General features: G+C 49.5%; 1 protein-coding gene across 1 annotated transcript in view; it reads right to left on the reverse strand.

Moving 5' to 3' along the window:
* Window positions 1-17125, reverse strand: part of LOC138513973 (chloride anion exchanger-like) — a 266455-nt gene that overhangs the window by 83804 nt on the left and 165526 nt on the right. The window contains exon 8 of the mRNA XM_069629153.1: window positions 2781-2928. Within this exon, the coding sequence (XP_069485254.1) occupies window positions 2781-2928 (148 nt within the window). The remainder of the gene's footprint in view (window positions 1-2780; window positions 2929-17125) is intronic.

A 17125-nucleotide genomic window follows, 5' to 3' on the forward strand; every position in this document is an offset into this window, starting at 1 on the left:
TCATGTTGTTCATAAATGTGGAGAGGAGAGAGTTAATGTCACCCTAGGGACTTAGGGAGTATAGACTTGACTCCAGGACTTTGTGGGGAATTGCTCAAAACAGCGGCGTACCATTGTGGTGGGGGCTAGTTTAGGTGGTTGGTAGGATCATCATCTCCCCCTCCAGGGGTAACAGGGCTGCAGTAATGGGGCAACTTCAGAAAGAGGAAACTGTTCTAGTCTGAACAGACACTAACAACGACTTTCGTTTTCTTTTCAGCAATTGGGTTGTTGGGAGTGGTTCTGCGGTGTGAAAGGGGGGTTCTGGGGCTGAAAACAGATGACAAACATCAGCCTGAGTCTGAATACAAATAAAGACACAATTTCTATATTTATTCATTTTAACCAACATATACAGTTGGAGAGTTAGGCTAGTAAAGCAAATGTGTGGTGTTGGGGTGATGCTCAAATCAACAATGAAGATGAAAAAAAGCCTGATTGCTGTTTTCTTGATCTTTTACATTAAAACACGTTTGGTGGGCGATGCGTTGCGTACCATTGATGTGTTGCCAGTTTAGGAAATAAGATTATAAAGTGGCGATGGTCAAGAAAAAATAGTGCTTCCGCTTCCCACCCCCTCCTGCCCTCCCCCTGACCCCCACACACACACTCTCTCAGTGCATTGTTGAGATGATGAATGATGGGCGGCAAGGTTAACTAAAGGAAATACTTCTAAGAGATGGCTATGCAGGTCAGAAGGGCAACTGGGGTAGGTAGTAGCAGAGTAAGTGTTGGCTGGAGATTTTAAGTGTATTCTCTTTGTCTCTATGTGCACATCACCATCCTAGACACAGATCCAACCCCTCTGCAGTTTCATCCCAAAAGAGTTGCAGAGAAAAAGCCACAACTACTGTCCACTTGGCTTCTTGCTATTTTGTGTTGCCAGAGTAACTTCCATGTAGGAAAATGCAGCTTCTCATAGCTGTAACACTCGTGTAATTAAGTCACATATATGAGTGAAATGTTTTTCTCTTTCTATCTTACCCCTGCAGGTGGAATAACGAGCAATATATAAAACTAGGCAGATACTTGGCTACATCTTTTCAATACTCACTCAAAGGCTACCGCCGAAGTACTCATGCTCCTCCGTTCTCAGCATTGCTCAAAGTTCCACTTAAAGCCTTCACTTGCATCTACACTCTCAGCTGTGCTGACAGCCACCCTCTCCACTGAGATCTACACTGACATGTGCATGCCAATACCCACCCAATCTTCTCTCAACCCCACCCACGTCTGCACCCTCAGCCCCATTCACATCTCCAGCAATGACACCACAAAAACCTCCACCCAGGCCTCCATCTACATCTCTCCACTTAGAAAAACTCAATTCACAGCTCAACACCACTTATCCAATTTAGGGGAACTACTATCACTCAATACTACTACTCAGCCTACACACATCCCTAATCACAGTCACCCTTGCACCCAGACCATAACATATACTTTTATCAGCTACACCACTCATCTGGCTTTTGACTTGAGTTGAAATGCTTTAAATCCTAAGAATAACTTCAAAGCCATGTTTTAAGCCATTTTGCTTTTGCCCCATCATTGACAGTTCCACCTAAAACCCCTACCACCACAACACTAATCATACCTTAGCAATGTACCGTACACATTTTTGTACACATAATTGAATTCCAAGCTTCATTAGTCTGATCACCAAAACCACCATTCACACGTATGCACACGCCCTCCCTGACTCACATCCATCCACAGTTCAATACCCATGTTTCTCTTTTCTCCACTTGCCCCCTCAGCTCCCCCTCAGCTCCCACCAGAGCTCCACTTGCACATAACTCTACGCTTCACCTTCATCTATCTTAACAGTGGGGAATGCAATTCTTCAGCCTACTGAAAGTTTTTATCTAATCATTCATAACACTGGAGGCAGAATTACACCTTTATGACATTGCTGAGAAGGAGAAGTAGTCTGTAAATTTAGACTGTTTTCTACTGCTATGGACCCATTCAATGTGTAATGTCAATACACCAACATGTTTCACTCTCTGTAGGCTGTGTAGGAAATTCATCACAGGGCTTGTGTGTAGGGATGGAAGCTAAACAATGAAAAGAAGCAGAAAGCTTGTCTAAAGGTTGGCAAGGAGAATGATGATCTTTCATAACACAATCATGATTGTGTGACGAAAGACAGGGCTTTGGTTGCATTCTACCTGTCATGAACTACTTATGTTCGTATGTCTTGGGAGGATAGCTCAGGGGCAACGTGCTAGCCTTGGAAGCAAGACGACATGGGTTCAATTCCCGGGTCCGTGCTTCGAAACCTCTGGGTATTAAGTGCGTTATAAATAACCAATCATATCATTCTTGGTCCTCTGATATTCAGGAGAATTATGAACCAATCATATCATTCTTGGTCCTCTGATATTCAGGAGAATTATGAATTGCGCGGTACCTGTGAGGATCCCATCTAAAGGCCCTAGAAATGATTTAACACTTGCGGTGCTTAGAAAATGTGCCCCTTTGTATCTTTTCCCGTCTGTACAGAGCCAAATAACCCTCATTGTCACCAAACTTCCGGTTTTCTATCGGAAATGCGAGAAAGCAAAGTACCTGAATAATCAGAACTAAACATGTGTACAAAAGCTTTGCAGAGAGCAACACCTATGTTCAAGTATGGAATGATGTGTACCAATATAGAAACCCTCAGATTGCATGGTTATCTGTTTATGGCGAATAATGCTTAGTTCGGCAATTTCTTTTCCCAATTGTCTTGGTACCTGGTTGCCGTCGATGGCATATGCATGCTTGATTGAATATACTTTAGCCACAGAAAAGGCAACGGCAAATCCGACAATGGCGAGAGAGATGCCATCTCCCACAGTTTCGGCGAGGACTTTAGTATTTGCTGCTGTAGGAGGGTGATACCTACATAGAGGGAATAAGACACGCATTAAAGAGGTGTGACTGGACATTTGCCATGGAATTATAGAGTATCAATTAAGCTTTATTTTGGCGATAAGCCTTAAAAGCAAAACAGGAAATACAGGCAAATAATAAAACACTTCATCATCACATAGCAAATGCCTTATAAAACAGTGCAAAGTGCAAATGTGGCATGTGTATACATACTCTAAATGAGGAAACGGCTTAACTACATAAAATCCATATTAAAAGAGATAATACGCTCCGTTTCAATACATACATTTGAAATCTCAATTAATAAATAAACCATTCAGGTACACAGACTAGAAAGCATCAACAAATCAAGTACCAGCAGTTTTAGGGCCCGATTCATAGAACAAAATTGCGCAGAAAAAGGGGCGCCTGCGTGCAATACGCTTGCAAGCGCCTGTTTGTCGATTCATGGAACACAATGCGCGGGGCTTACCAGAGAATTCCACTGATTCAGCGCAGGTTCAACACGTCACTTGAACACCATGAACGCCTTTGCGCGAGACGCCCAGCGAAGGTGCATACCTTCTTGCGCAGTCACCTAAAAAGGGGGCAGAACATGTGGAATGGGGAACAACAAGCGTAAATGTGGGCGTTACGCGTGAAGTACCACAGTATAATACTCGCATCACCCAGACGCATGCTAACAACACATATTCATGGAAAAAGACATGCTAATCCGGAAACGCGTCTGCCACGCGAACGCAGGCATAAGCGTCAACGCGCACTAAAAACAATGCATAAAAAGGGTGCGCGAACAACCAACGCGCGTATACAGCTATGATGAATGTCCCATTTTTCGCAGCAGTGATCGTGGGACACCGCAGGAGGACGAGGATAGCCAGGGCATGCATTTCTTTACACAGGACCAGCCTTTTTGGGATGCCTGATGACCAGGTCTATGGCAGGTATAGGTTTCCACCTCATATCATATTAGACCTGGTCACGGAGTGGGAAGATGACCTCACATAACCCACCCTGTGCTCTCAAGCACTGAGCCCCTTGGAAAAGGTGCTCAATGTACTGCATCTTTTGGCCATTGGGTCAGTTTAGGGGACAGCTGCCATAGTCAGGGCATTTCACAGCCCACACAGTCATGCTGCCTACACCAGGTGTTGGCAATCATGACAGCACCCCCCTCAGTCCGCAGGCACATATACATGCCCAGAACACCCGCAGAAAGGCAGGCCATGGTCTAAGACTTTTACGTGGTAGCGCACTTCCCTAAAGTGCTTGGTGCCATTGATTGCACCCATGTGGCCCTACGTCAAGCACTGGCATTCCATCAATGTGCAGGTTGTATGTGATGCCAATGGAATCATTACCTCTGTATATGCCAACTATCCAGGGTCCACCCATGATAGTTTCATATTCAGAATGTCGCCCCTACACTGTGCCCTGGAAGCTGGGAGGCATGGCAACACATGGCTCATTGGTGAGTAGAAATGACCCTGCAAATGCATGCATGTCTCACACAGACAAAACCACACCACTGACAACCCATTTCACCTCTACAGGGGACAATGCCTACCCTCTGAGCACCTACAAGATGACGCCAATACGGAACTCCACCACACCACCCCAGGTAAGATACAAGGCAGCCCATATTGCAACTCGGGCCATAGTGGAGCGCACATTTGGAGTGCTAAAGTCATGCTTCCGCTCCCTTGACCACTCTGGTGGTGAGCTACTATATGCACCACCAGTAGTGTGCAGGATCATTGTGGCAGCATGTGTATTGCACAACGTTGCAACACAGTGTGGTGTACCGGTAGACATGGTGGTGCCCCCACATCCCCAACCACATGCACGGCGGCTGCGGATGGGAGGCGAAAGGGCACGTGCTGAGGCCGCCCGTACCCAGCTTGTGGCACAATTTTTCACCTAAAATCCAACCCCTGCAGAGTGCACACAGCCACATTCATGGGTATAATCAGTCCTCTGGAGATAGCAAGCTGCTGGGGGTAGTAGAGGAAGGGTAGCATACCCCTGAGGAGGTGCAGCTGGCAGGGTGACCTCTCAGAGATGTGAGAGATGTGCAGAGAGAAGGTGAGTGTGGAGTGCAAGATTGTCACAGGCTATTCACCATCACAGGTTGGAGCAGGAAGAGGGCCAAGAGAGGCTGGACAGAGAGTGACATTGAAGGAGTGAGAAGGTGTGGTGATGGGATGTGTCACGGTGTGCAGCACATTGTGCGTATGCAGCCTGCAGGACAACAAGCACGTGTCAGTCCACCATGACATGGTTCACCCATGGCAGTCATGTAAATGCAGGCAGAACTGCCAGACAATCATTACACTTCATTTAAGCAACATACACATGTCCTGGACACACACGCATCACCACTCACCAGACATTGCCTCATAAATTGGCAAGTCTCCCACGCCTTGGATCTGCTCCACATCAATCATATCACTGATGATCTCTTCATTTGGAGTGAGTTCTTCCTCCTCTTATGGTGGCCCACCTCCAGTCACCAGACTAGAGGCGTAGTTGGCACCCAGCTTATCTTTGGCTCAGCACCGGAGGTCATTCCAACGCTTCACTGCCTCAGAAGCTGTGCGCCTCTCAATGCCCAAGGTGCTCATACGATCAGTGACACACTGCCATTGGTCCATACGCTGGGCAGGCGTTCCCTGCCATACCGGAATGTTTTGAAACATATAGAGAGAGGAGTTTGGGGACCACTACCATTTTAGCCACCGCCACTCTGCTCATGAGTGTGAGTGGGAGTCTGCACCATCTATCCACAGTAGTTCGCAGGGCCCGTAAATATCTCTTGTGATTATTATCTAACAAGGATTTGGGTTCCCTGCTAACCCTAACTCCTAGCTATGTAACAAAGGTCTGCTCCAGGCCAAACCCCTCTGTATTCGGTGGACAGGTAGTAGCCTCATTCAGGGAAACAGGGAGGACTTAGTGCGATTCAATTTAAGTTCGGAGGCTGCACCAAATGGCGTTATATCCGTTGTTAGTGTTGTTAGGTTAACTACCGGGATCTTTTTTTTTTTTGTTCAACTCTTTATTTATTATTATCAATAGAAAAACAGAAATGCATCAAGTACAGCAAAGGATACATCTTAGGCCACTATGGAATAAACCTCACCACATCAATAACAAAACAAACTGATAATATACAATGAACATCAGTCAAAATGTAAACAAATTTATTAAGGATAAATCAGCCTAAAATATAACCAACAAGTAAGAATCGAATAACCACAAACAAACAGAACAACACCACACAGACACGCAACAAACACACCCACCCCAACCCAAGAAATAAAATCACAGACAATCCCAATGTATTACAATACAATCCAGGATCACCCATAAAGATCAGTGAAGCTCCCCTTTAGTTCATCATAAATATCACCCTTGTGCTGCCTGTAAAACATAGTTTTCTCATATCTTGACAAGACCTGCATGTCTAAAATCCAATCCTCTATTGTTGGTTTCTTCCTTGTCTTCCAGACCTTTAATATTTGCTTCTTTGCCACCAATAGGACTTTATTAATCCAATTCGATGCTATCCAGTTCATACTATGTCCACAACTATGTAACTGTATAATGACAGTTAAAGAGTTACGTGGGTAAGCATTTTCCAGACTTGGTCGATTCTGTCAAGCACATCCTTCCAAAAAAGTGTCACCCTTTCACAATCCCATAACATATGAAGCAGACTACCCCTTTCCTTCCCACAACCCCAACATTTGTCATCATCAATCATTCCCAAAGCACACAAACGCATCAGGGTCCAATACCTTCTTCCCACTATTCTTTGATGTATAAAGCAGAGTTGCAAATCTGGTTTAGCCTTTATTGGAGCTTTCCATATCTTATCCCATTTCTCCTGTGTAAGTTCACTACCCAAATCCTCCGACCACAGCAACCTTAATCTCTCCCAGGAATCGATCCACTTCTTTTCCGGCTGCATGCATCTCAAAATATTCGATACAGTCTGTGTTCCACTAGTCAACCCGGCAAAGACCTCAGGTTTTTTTTTAAAGTGGAGCGTTCATCATCTGAACCCTCTTGGCAATTGAACTTACCAATTCATTGTACCTTCTCAACTCCCTAAATTGTAGACCAAATTTCTCAACCAAATTTTCAAACGGAACCACTCTTCCATCATCCCAAACATCAACTATCATCAAAATGCCTCTACTAATCCAGCTCCTCCAATGCAGTACCTTATTATGAATTTTCAGCCCCGGATTAAACCAAAGTGAGGCCTCTTTATACATAAATACACCTTGTCCGCTATCAACTATCAAGGAAGCCTGAGCATCTTTAGTTGTCAAAATAGTCTTTAAACCCCAAATTCTCCCAGGTAGCTTCCCAAAGGAATATAGACTATTTAGGTACAACAGTGAAAACTTCTGCAATTCTATTTTGTACCCACCATGACATCCGATCCCGCTCCCTGTAAGAATAGTTAAGCACCTTCTTTAACAAAAAAAATTAACATAGTTCCTCAAACTTGGGTATCCAAAGCCTCCATCTTTTACACCCTTAACCATGATATATCTCGGAATTCTAGCCCTCTTCCCATCACCCCATAAACATTTTTGGAACACCCGATCAATACGCTCAATCACCCTCTTTGTGAAGTGTAGTGGCAATGATTGAATCACATACAGATTCTTGGGCAATAAGAGCATTTTAATTGCGTGAACTTTAGCCCAAATGGTCAAATTTATGCACCCCCATTTTCTAATATTTTTTTGTATGATTTCAATAATTCTATCTACATTATATTGCACCATTTTCTTTATATCCTGAACAATGTGAACACCTAAATATTTCACACATGAATTTTCCCATTTACAATTCCAATCTAATGATGGTTCTTCCCCTGGCGAATGCTTGACTGGAAATACCACAGTGTTCCCCAAGTTGATCCGGTAACCAGATAATCTTCCTACTTCCTCAAACATTTCTTTTAGAAGTGGACCCACCTCCACCGGGTCATTCAGAATAACCACCACATCATTAGCATAAGCCAATGTCTTCACCTCATCATCACCTATACACAAACCCCAAACTTCCCTATGCTGCCTAAAATATGCTAATAAAGGCTCCAACACCAAATTAAACAACAAGGGAGACAAGGAACATCCCTGCCGAGTACCCCTATATAGATTAAATGATGCTGATGATGTAAATAATCGCGTCATCTGTGTACAGTGAAACTAATTCGCTAGGCCCTCCCATGGACAAGCCCCTGTGTCTGTGAAATCTCTGCAGCCTGCAAGCCAGCACCTCAATTGCGATGGCAAAGATTAGAGGAGAAAGCGGGCACCCCTGTCTGGTCCCTCTCCCTAGTTCAAACAGGTCCGACCATGTTCCGCCTATATTTATCTGAGCGCTCGAGCCTGCATACAGCAGTCATATCGCTTTCATGAAATATGCGGGGACCCCCACCTGGTTCAGCACCTAAAACAAGTACTTCCACTCCACAGAGTCGAATGCCTTTTCCTTGTACAATAGTGCTGCAACTGCTTGTGCACCAAGATTGCAAACAATCGCCTGAGGTTCAGCAAGGTCGATCTCCCAAGGATAAACCCAGACTGATCCCGATGGATTATTTGTGTGATGTATGGAAGCAGGTGATCCGCCAGCACCTTGGTGGATATTTTTGTGTCGAGATTTAACAGGGAGATCGGGCGGTAGGCGGAGCAGTCTTGTGGGTCCTTTCTTGGTTTGAGAATTTAAGTTATCACTGCTTCCCATATCGAGGATAGTAGTGTTCCTGACTCCAATCCCACTTCCCAAACCCCCAGCATATATCTGGGCCCCATTCCTTGTAGAATTCAGCCATTATACCATCTGTGCCCGGGCTTTTGAGTAGGGAAGGGCCGCACCCAGCAGTTCCTCAACCATGAGAGGCTTTGCTAGAGCCTCAGCAGCTTTAGCACTAAGCTTAGGGAGTGCTGCTGCGTCAATATATTCTCCGGTAGAGTGCCTCTTGTAGCATACAAGGACTCATAGTACATGCGGAATCTCTCTGCAATCTCGCTTGGTTTCACTACTATTACCCCATCCAGTGTCCTAACTGCAGTTATTTCCCTATGACCGCGCTCGTGTCGGACCAGTTTCGTTAATTGTCTACCCGGCCACCCCTCGTCCCCATATCTGCGGGCCATGGTGGGTTGGGCGAAGTACTTCACCTCCCGGTCCGCTAGTTCTTGGAAGCGGTCCAATCCTTCCTTTAGTCTGGCCAGCAAACTCAATGTGTTCAACCTTTCCATCTCCTCCTCCCAGTGTTTTACTTTGAGTTCCGCTTCATTAAGCTGTCTACGGATCAGTTTTAGCACTCCCAATTCGGTGGACATGCAGCCCTTGCTCAGTACCACCTTGAACACCTCCCAAAGAGTCCCTTTCCCCGGCACAGTGCCCAGGTTTTACTGCAAATAGTGTTTGATCAAGCTGTGTATTTCACGCTTGAAGACTATGCCGCTGGGTTGAACCTCCAATGAGGGCGAGGTGGCGTCATATCTAAACACAAGAGCCATAGCACCGGGGAGTGGTCAGAGAGCGTTCTTGGGAGCAGCTTGCACCCCTCCATGCAGTGTATTAGCTGGGGGCATGCCAGTATATAATCCAGCCTGGTTGAGATGTTGTGTGCCGTAGAGTGATGTGAAAAATCCCTCTCACCCGGGTGTAGCATTCTCCAAACGTCTCCCAGCTCCAGCACCTCCATCGCGTTCAGCACAGCTTCAGCCACCCTTGTATGCCTCCTTTCCCCCTTTGACCTATCTATGCTTCGGTCCAGCAGTACATTGAGATAACCCACCCACAATATGTTGGTATGCAGATATTTTTGACTGCGACCGAGCAAGGTGTTGAAAAATTCAGGGTCATCTACGTTTGGCCCATATATATTGACTAGTGTCAACTCCAGCTATGATTACATGCCTCCCCCGGGGTTTATTATGGTAACACTAACCCTGAATCCCACCGACTTGTGTACCAGCGTCATCAACCCCGCTGAGTATGCTGAATATGTTGTGAAGTACTTGCATTTTCCCCAATTCATGGCGACCCCTTCATTCCCTTCCCCTTTGAGATGGGTTTCCTGTAACATCACTATCTTTGACCCATGTAACTGACAGCATTGCATCACTTTACTGGCTTTACATGGGCCATTCAGTCCCCGCACATTCCAGCTTATATGCCATTGCTTGGGTGAGCATCAAAGAGAAGTTCAAGTCTTCCCCACATTGCCAACCAGACTAAAGACTGCCACACTAAAGACTGCCTCGTGGTCTTTCTGGATGGATGTGAACCTTTTTGAGATACCCCAGCACTGCCAACTTTCCCACTCCCCACCCATCCTACCCCAACTTTCATCCGCTCTACCCCCCTCCACACTGCCTGTCCCCAACCTGCAGTGGATAACTCCCCCCATAGAGCAACCCAACACATCAATCAGCATGGGCAACAGCCTGGGGGCGCTGGACACCATCATCCAAGGGGTCTCCAACTCCTGAAACTTAGAGGCGGACCAAGATCAAATAACTTTTCTCAAGTGCCTCAGGACTGACTGGTTACATTTCAAGCTCTGTTTTAACATGACCCATCGGGGCTCTGGTCCATATCACAACCTGCCCAGGTTGTCCTTATCCTCAGCGCTTGCCTGTGCGTTGTCCCTTTGCTCACTTTCGGAAGCGTGATACTGGTCTCTAATGTTATATTGCCCAGCAGGTCATTTTGGCAGAGTTTCAATTAATTGGTGTACCGCCGCCGGGTCAGTGAAGAAGTGTGCCCGTCCATTGTGTTGGACTCTCAGTTTGGAGGGGTATTGCATACAATATTGCAGCACTCCATCGCGTAGTGCCCACTTCATGGCTGCAAAGGACATTCAGGCCTTCTGGATGGCTGGGGTGAAATCCAGATAGAAGGACACTTTACTGTTCTCAAATGTGAGGTCGCCGAGTTCCCTTGCAATTCTGAGTATAGCTTCTCGGTCTCGGTAATTTAACACTTTCGCTATAACTGGGCGTGGGTTTTGACCCGGTCTTGGGGCGAGCAGTGATATCCTGTGTGCTCTTTCAACCAGGAATTGGGAGGACAGTGGTGGTCCCTGCAGCATAAATACTCTATTTTCTTTGTGATCTCGCTTCGAGGTCCACATTTTTATCTCTGATGGCCCTTACTTCCCGGCGCAATTCTTGTACCGTCAGGCCGTCCAGTTTCGTGTTGATGACAGCAAACCCAGAGTGCATTTCTGCGAGAACTAGGCTCAGCTCCGAAGCTGGGGGGTCCTCACACTGCCCCGCCGCAACTCCCGCAGAGGATGATGTAGCTGCTATCATAGGGGATCCAAGCGTGTTCTTCTGGTTGTCGCTGTTTTTCCCTGGCCCTTCTTTCTGAGTGAATGTTAGGCGTGTTTGCCTTTTACCGCCCTCTGCATGTCGCTGTCTTCTCGGGCCCCTGGCCCTTCGCTTGGCTCGAGGGCCGGCGACTAGCCACCCTCTGACCTGTCTTCCTCTGCCGTGTTCTCAGCCTCTGTCCGCTGAAGCCAACACCAATTGTTGGCCCGATTGATTAGGGCACATGTGCTGCTCCGTCCCTACTACCCGCTGCTCTGTTGGGCGTGGGGGGGAGTGTTATGCTCCCTTTATGTCAGGGTCTCCTCTGGCCTGCTCTCCTGTGCACCAGTCGTCCCCTTCCACAGGCTTCACACGCAGGCAGCCGTTGATTTAATCAGATTTCCTGTACCCTGGTGTTCCCCCCTCATCTCCTGCTGGGATTTGGGGTCCCCGATGACCTTCATTACCCCTCACTGCAGTTCCCCTGCCCCTCTGCATTTTTGTCTTACCCCCCGTGCCTCTGTATGCAGGCCGTGAGGGTTGCTGTGGTGCTATATTTGCTTCACTGTACACGCTATTTGAGCCTGTTGTGGGTTATCAATGTTACACAGCATTGTGCGTGACATAGCCCGCTGTGGCCCGTTGTGGTGTGGGGCCGACTTTATGTCTCTTAATATTGTGTCTGGTTCTCCTTCCGCAGTGGGCTGCTGCGCGCCTGTGTGCCTGAGTAATTATTCCACCGTACACCATAGGACAGGGCCCTGCTGCCAGCCCAGACCTGAGGGTTATCTGGACCTCCCCTGCGCTAATTCCAGGTGTCTCGGATAGCGTACCTCTTCTCCTCTCGCCTTAAGATCTTCCCCGTACCTGCGGTAAGAACTGCTGTGATGTTACGTGGGGTGGTATATGGGGGTGATCTTGGAGCTCCCCGTAGCTGTGAGCGATGAGGCAACTTAATTGTGTGTCTTTGTATCCCAGCTTCAGTGGGCGGCACGAGCCATTTTGCCTCTGGTCCAGTGCCGTTCCTGCTCTCCAGTTCATGAGGGGAGTGTCCCAGCAGGCTCGGATCTTCTGGTCATTCGTTCTCCGGCATCAGCCGCTCGACCCCATCGCACTGGCACTCCCTGGGGATGTGAGCAAGGCTCTGGTGTGTGTCACCCATTGGGGGGACCTGCTCCCTCCCGCCTCTCTTCTGCTGCCTGCCCTTATCCATCTTGGCTGGCCACCTTTTTCGGTTGAGTTTCTAGGGCTTTACGGGTCTGGTGGTATGTTGGCTAACTCTGGCAGTGGGTTTCGGCTCTCGTGTCTCCCTCTGCTGCACAAGGTCAGGCTCTATTCGGCTCACAGCCCCTCAAGGAGTCCCAGGCTGCCAGTCGCGGATGGTGGTAGCCACAACCAGGCACTTGGAGTGTCACCAGCCAAGCCGTGCACAGGCACTCACAGAATACGTGCTCCGAGCCGTGCACCTGGCCTCCTCTCAGCTGCTACGCACTTCACTGCGGCGGCACTTCTGGGCTCACAATCGTCACCTGGCTTGGCTGTCCGCTCCCACGGTCGGTCCGATGTGCTTCACCAGAGTTTTAACCGACTTTGCCCCCGATGGGTCTAGGTTTAGCCTCCTCTTTCACAATGCATTCCGGGAGCTCACGATGGCCGTCCATCTTGGTCGTGGGCTCTCTAGCGCCCCCTTGCAGGCATATGTATCTGGGTGCTGGTGGCTGGACCTTTGTCCACATGTCTCTTGGCCTTGGAGACACGGACATCCGCCCCTGGGTCTCTGAGGGCCTGGGCCGCGACCACTACAGAGCTGACTGGGTGACCCTGAGCCTGGGTGGTGGTTGATGCAGCTGCCACTGCAGCTTCCTCACCCTGCCCGGTGTGGACAGCTGATGGCAATGCTGCTCCAGGACCCCCGGTGCTGGTGGCTGGACCTTTGTACACACGTCTCTTGCCCATGGAGACATGGACATCTGCCCCTGGGTCTCTATGGGCCTGGGCCAGGACCACTACATAGCTGGCTGGGTGATCCTGAGCCTGGGTGGTGGTTGCTGCCCCTGCAGCTTGCTCACCCTGCCTTGTGTGGACAGCTGATGGCAATGCTGCTCCATGACCCCGGGTGCTGGGGATGTCAGCATCAGCTGCATCTCCTTGACCCTGTTGGGTGGAGGGAAGGGCTCTCCCTGCATGGCCCCAGGCACCTCGGCCACCTCAGCCACCTCAGCCACCTCTGCCACCTCTGCCACCTCATCCACCTTTGCCTCCCTTCCCACTAGTTGCCCTCCCAGTCATGGCACTGATGGATTAGCGCAATGCGAGGTGCAGCTATCGATTGTCCTGGGCAATTTTAAGTGAGGGGTCAGTGTATGTGATGTTAAATGTACCAAGGTGCCCCAGCAAGGCTCAATGTAACCCCTGGGGAAAAATAAACAGGCTGTGTAATGCACAAGCACCCTAAATATGAAAAAAACATGTACGCGAACCCCTCGGTAGCCCATGTGTAAAGGCAAAACCTAATGCAGTACGCTATGGCACCCAGCAACACAAAAAATACACATGCAAAGGACATGTAAGCTACAGTGATGTTAAAGAAGGGGTTATGCGACACACAGGGGCACCCACAGAATGCAAAATGCGTATGCAACTCACTGTCAGCCTCAAAAGTACACGTGCGTGTGCGCGGAGGCAATCCCCCACCAAAATAAGAGCCTTGAACGCAGTGAAGAGATCATGTGGAAACAAAGTCCACACAGTGGTCCGCTATAACTCACGCAAGTGTGGGATGGTCTCCTAGGCACTACTTTATCCCAATCCTGAACGCCACGCCCAACATTCAGCGCATGTCGCGTAACTTACGCTCTCAGGGCCATTCCTCTGATTTCACGCTTGTGCGCTGTTTCCGCACATGCGGAGTCCCTCTGTTTCTGGCTGCCCACGCGAGTAACACAGAAGACCCACGCTCCTGCCTACCAGCCAATTTACCTGCCTCCAAGTGCCCCGAGTGGCCTCCTATGAGCCATCTGCTGCTGCCTGCCCACTGTGTGTGCCTGCTTCCCATGTGTCCTGTAATTTTGGTGGCTGCTGTACATTGCCAGTGCTCCTGTTGTCCGGACCTGAGACCACCTCTGCTGATCCAGAAGACTCCCAATGTGCCAGACCACCGCTCCATAGCCCAGCCGCAGGACCATCTTGCCCACCCTCACCTGCCAGCCACAGGACCATCTTTCCCACCCTCACCTGCCTCGGGTTTTGCCAGGTCTGAAGCAACGTCATCGGAGGCAAGTGGCAACCTCCCGGCAGCGAGGTAGATGGCTGTCAGCTTCTCAGCCAGGGAAGTTGACATCCTGGTGGAGAAAGTCCTGCAACATCATGATGCCTTCTTCCCCGGACCAGCGTAAGTCGGCAAGGAAGGACGGAGTAAGATCTGGGGGGACATCATGGGTGCCATCAACGCATGGAGGGTGGCACCCTGGGACTACATCCATGTCCACAAACGCTGGGAGGACTACAAAGCCAGGACCCACAACAAGGCCCGGCGCTCCCTCAAGGCTGGTGAGAACCAAGGGGGGGCGCCAGGTCCTTTTGACCACTGACAACATGTGGGTCCTGGAGCAGTTCTACCCAGCGCTGTACACCCAGGTCGGGGAATTGCAGCTACGTCTGGAGTCGACTGGTAAGTGTCCATGTGTTGTTGTCCTCCACAGTGCATGTGCATGTTTATGTGTGATTGGAGTGTGCACCTTGACCTTATGTCAGGCATGCCTCTTGTACAGATGTCTGTGTGCATGTCCCATACAGTGCTGCATGTGTGTCCATTCAAGCATGTGTGACATCAACAGTGTTTGAGTAGCAATGTGTGATGCGTGGCAGCAAGTAACAACGTGCACATGGTTGATTTCATGTGTCTGGACTTGGCCATGTGAGAGGTGTCACACATGGGTGCTTTTTGCAACATCATGGACATGCATGGTGCATATGTGCATGTGTCTGAAGAGTGAGTGTGTGACTGGCCAACACTTCGGGATGGATGTCACTTGAACATTAGATTGTGTGATTGACTCTTGCTGCCAAATTGACCTCTAGTGCACTCTGACGTGATAGCTCCATGGCCTGCTTCATGACTGTCAGCTGATGTGTGTGAAGGAGATGTGTATGTCCCATGATGCGTGTGAGAGGAATGCACAATTTTGAGGTCCTGACAGTGCCTTGCCCAGGATGTGATTGTCTGTTGAGAATGCTAGACATGATTGTGCGTGTGTGTTAATTGCACTGACCTGTGTTTTGTGGACGGTGAGGATGGTTGTGACCTTTGAAAGTGTCACTCATGTACATTTGCTTTGTGCCAAACCGACATATCTTTAGTTCCCTGATGTTTGTGTTCCATGTCTCCCAATCCACAGCGACGATGGAAGAAGATGGCGGAGAAAGCGCTGTGGAGAAAGGCAGCAGGGATGCTTCCACCAGGCACAGACGCATGGCCCAGTCACGCTCCCAGCACATATCATCATCGGGGAGGCCCAAGAGGGTGAAGTTGGTCATGGGCTCCTCGGCAGTGGGAGGGACAGGTGAAGTAGCACAGGGGCAATCCGATGCAGAAGACGGTGGGGAGGCATCCAGGTTGGCAGAGGTGGAGGAGGAGGCTGCATTATCCCAGCCCCGGCGGGAGTGATGACGTGGGTGTGACTGGTGCAGGCCAGACTCAGGCCCAGGAGGCAGTACAGATTGCTGTGGAGGGGACTGTGACTGATCCTACCCCTGGGACTGCGACTGCACCAGTATGCACCTGAGGGCATGCCCCAGGCCGGACCCTTCCGCAGGTGGCGGATGTTTACACCCAAACAGAAACAACAATACCTGTGGATGTCGCCATTCGGGACCTTGTGGAACCGGTGCTAGCCAGTATCATGAGGTGGGCAGGCACCATTCGTGATGATGTGCAGGCTTCCAATCGAGGGCTTGCATGTCATCACAAGGAGGTCTGCCGTCTCGTGAACTGGCTAGCACATTTCCTGGTCTAGAATTGGGTGTGTGGGCTTGCCACTTCTGCGACCCCCTCCTCCTCGTCCTGCCTGCTGTCTTCCAGCCCAGATGCCACCAGTGCCCCCTGTGTACCTGTCCCAACCCTGGCGGCCAGTCTGGTGGAGTCAATATCTCTGCCAGAGTCGGGAGTCGAGGTTGGATCAGCCCAGGTGGTCACCCCACAGATCCAGCCGGTGACAGGAGCTGTGGCAATGGAGGGAGAGCAGGCACTAAGGAGCAGGACACATGCTCGACAGCCCCGGGAGTTGTCATGATCCCAGAGGCTGTCTTTAAGGATCAGGCAACAGGCTATTCGGCAGCAGCAGGCTCGGAGTAGAAGGCTACATTACTCGGGGAGTACCAACTCAGGGAGGCAGGTATCGGTCATCAGGCAGGAGGCAAACATAGACCTTACACAAAGGATGTCTTCAGAGTTGGAGCGTTTGGGGCAGTAGATCGGGGCAGCGCAGGGAACTCAGCATGTACCCCGTCCTTACCCTGCCAAATTGCATGGAAACTCAGCACGTAGCCCGTCCTCACCCCCGCCAAATTGCGTGGGAACTTAGCGTGTACCCCATCTGCACCCCAGCCAAATCGCATGGAAACTCAGCACGTAGCCTGACTGTACACCTGCCAAATCGTGTGGGAACCCAGCACGTGCCCTGTCCACACCCCAGCCAAATTGCGTGGAAACTCAGCGCGTACCCCATCCGCACCCCACCAAATCACATGGGAACTTAGCGCATACCCTGCCCGCACCCCAGCCAAATCATGTGGAAACTCAGCACATACCCCATCCGCACCCCACCAAATCACGTGGGAACTTAGCATGTACC

The sequence above is a fragment of the Ambystoma mexicanum genome, chromosome 12, assembly GCF_040938575.1.
Source record: "Ambystoma mexicanum isolate Mex_15411 chromosome 12, UKY_AmexF1_1, whole genome shotgun sequence".
Taxonomy (NCBI): Eukaryota; Metazoa; Chordata; class Amphibia; order Caudata; family Ambystomatidae; genus Ambystoma; species Ambystoma mexicanum.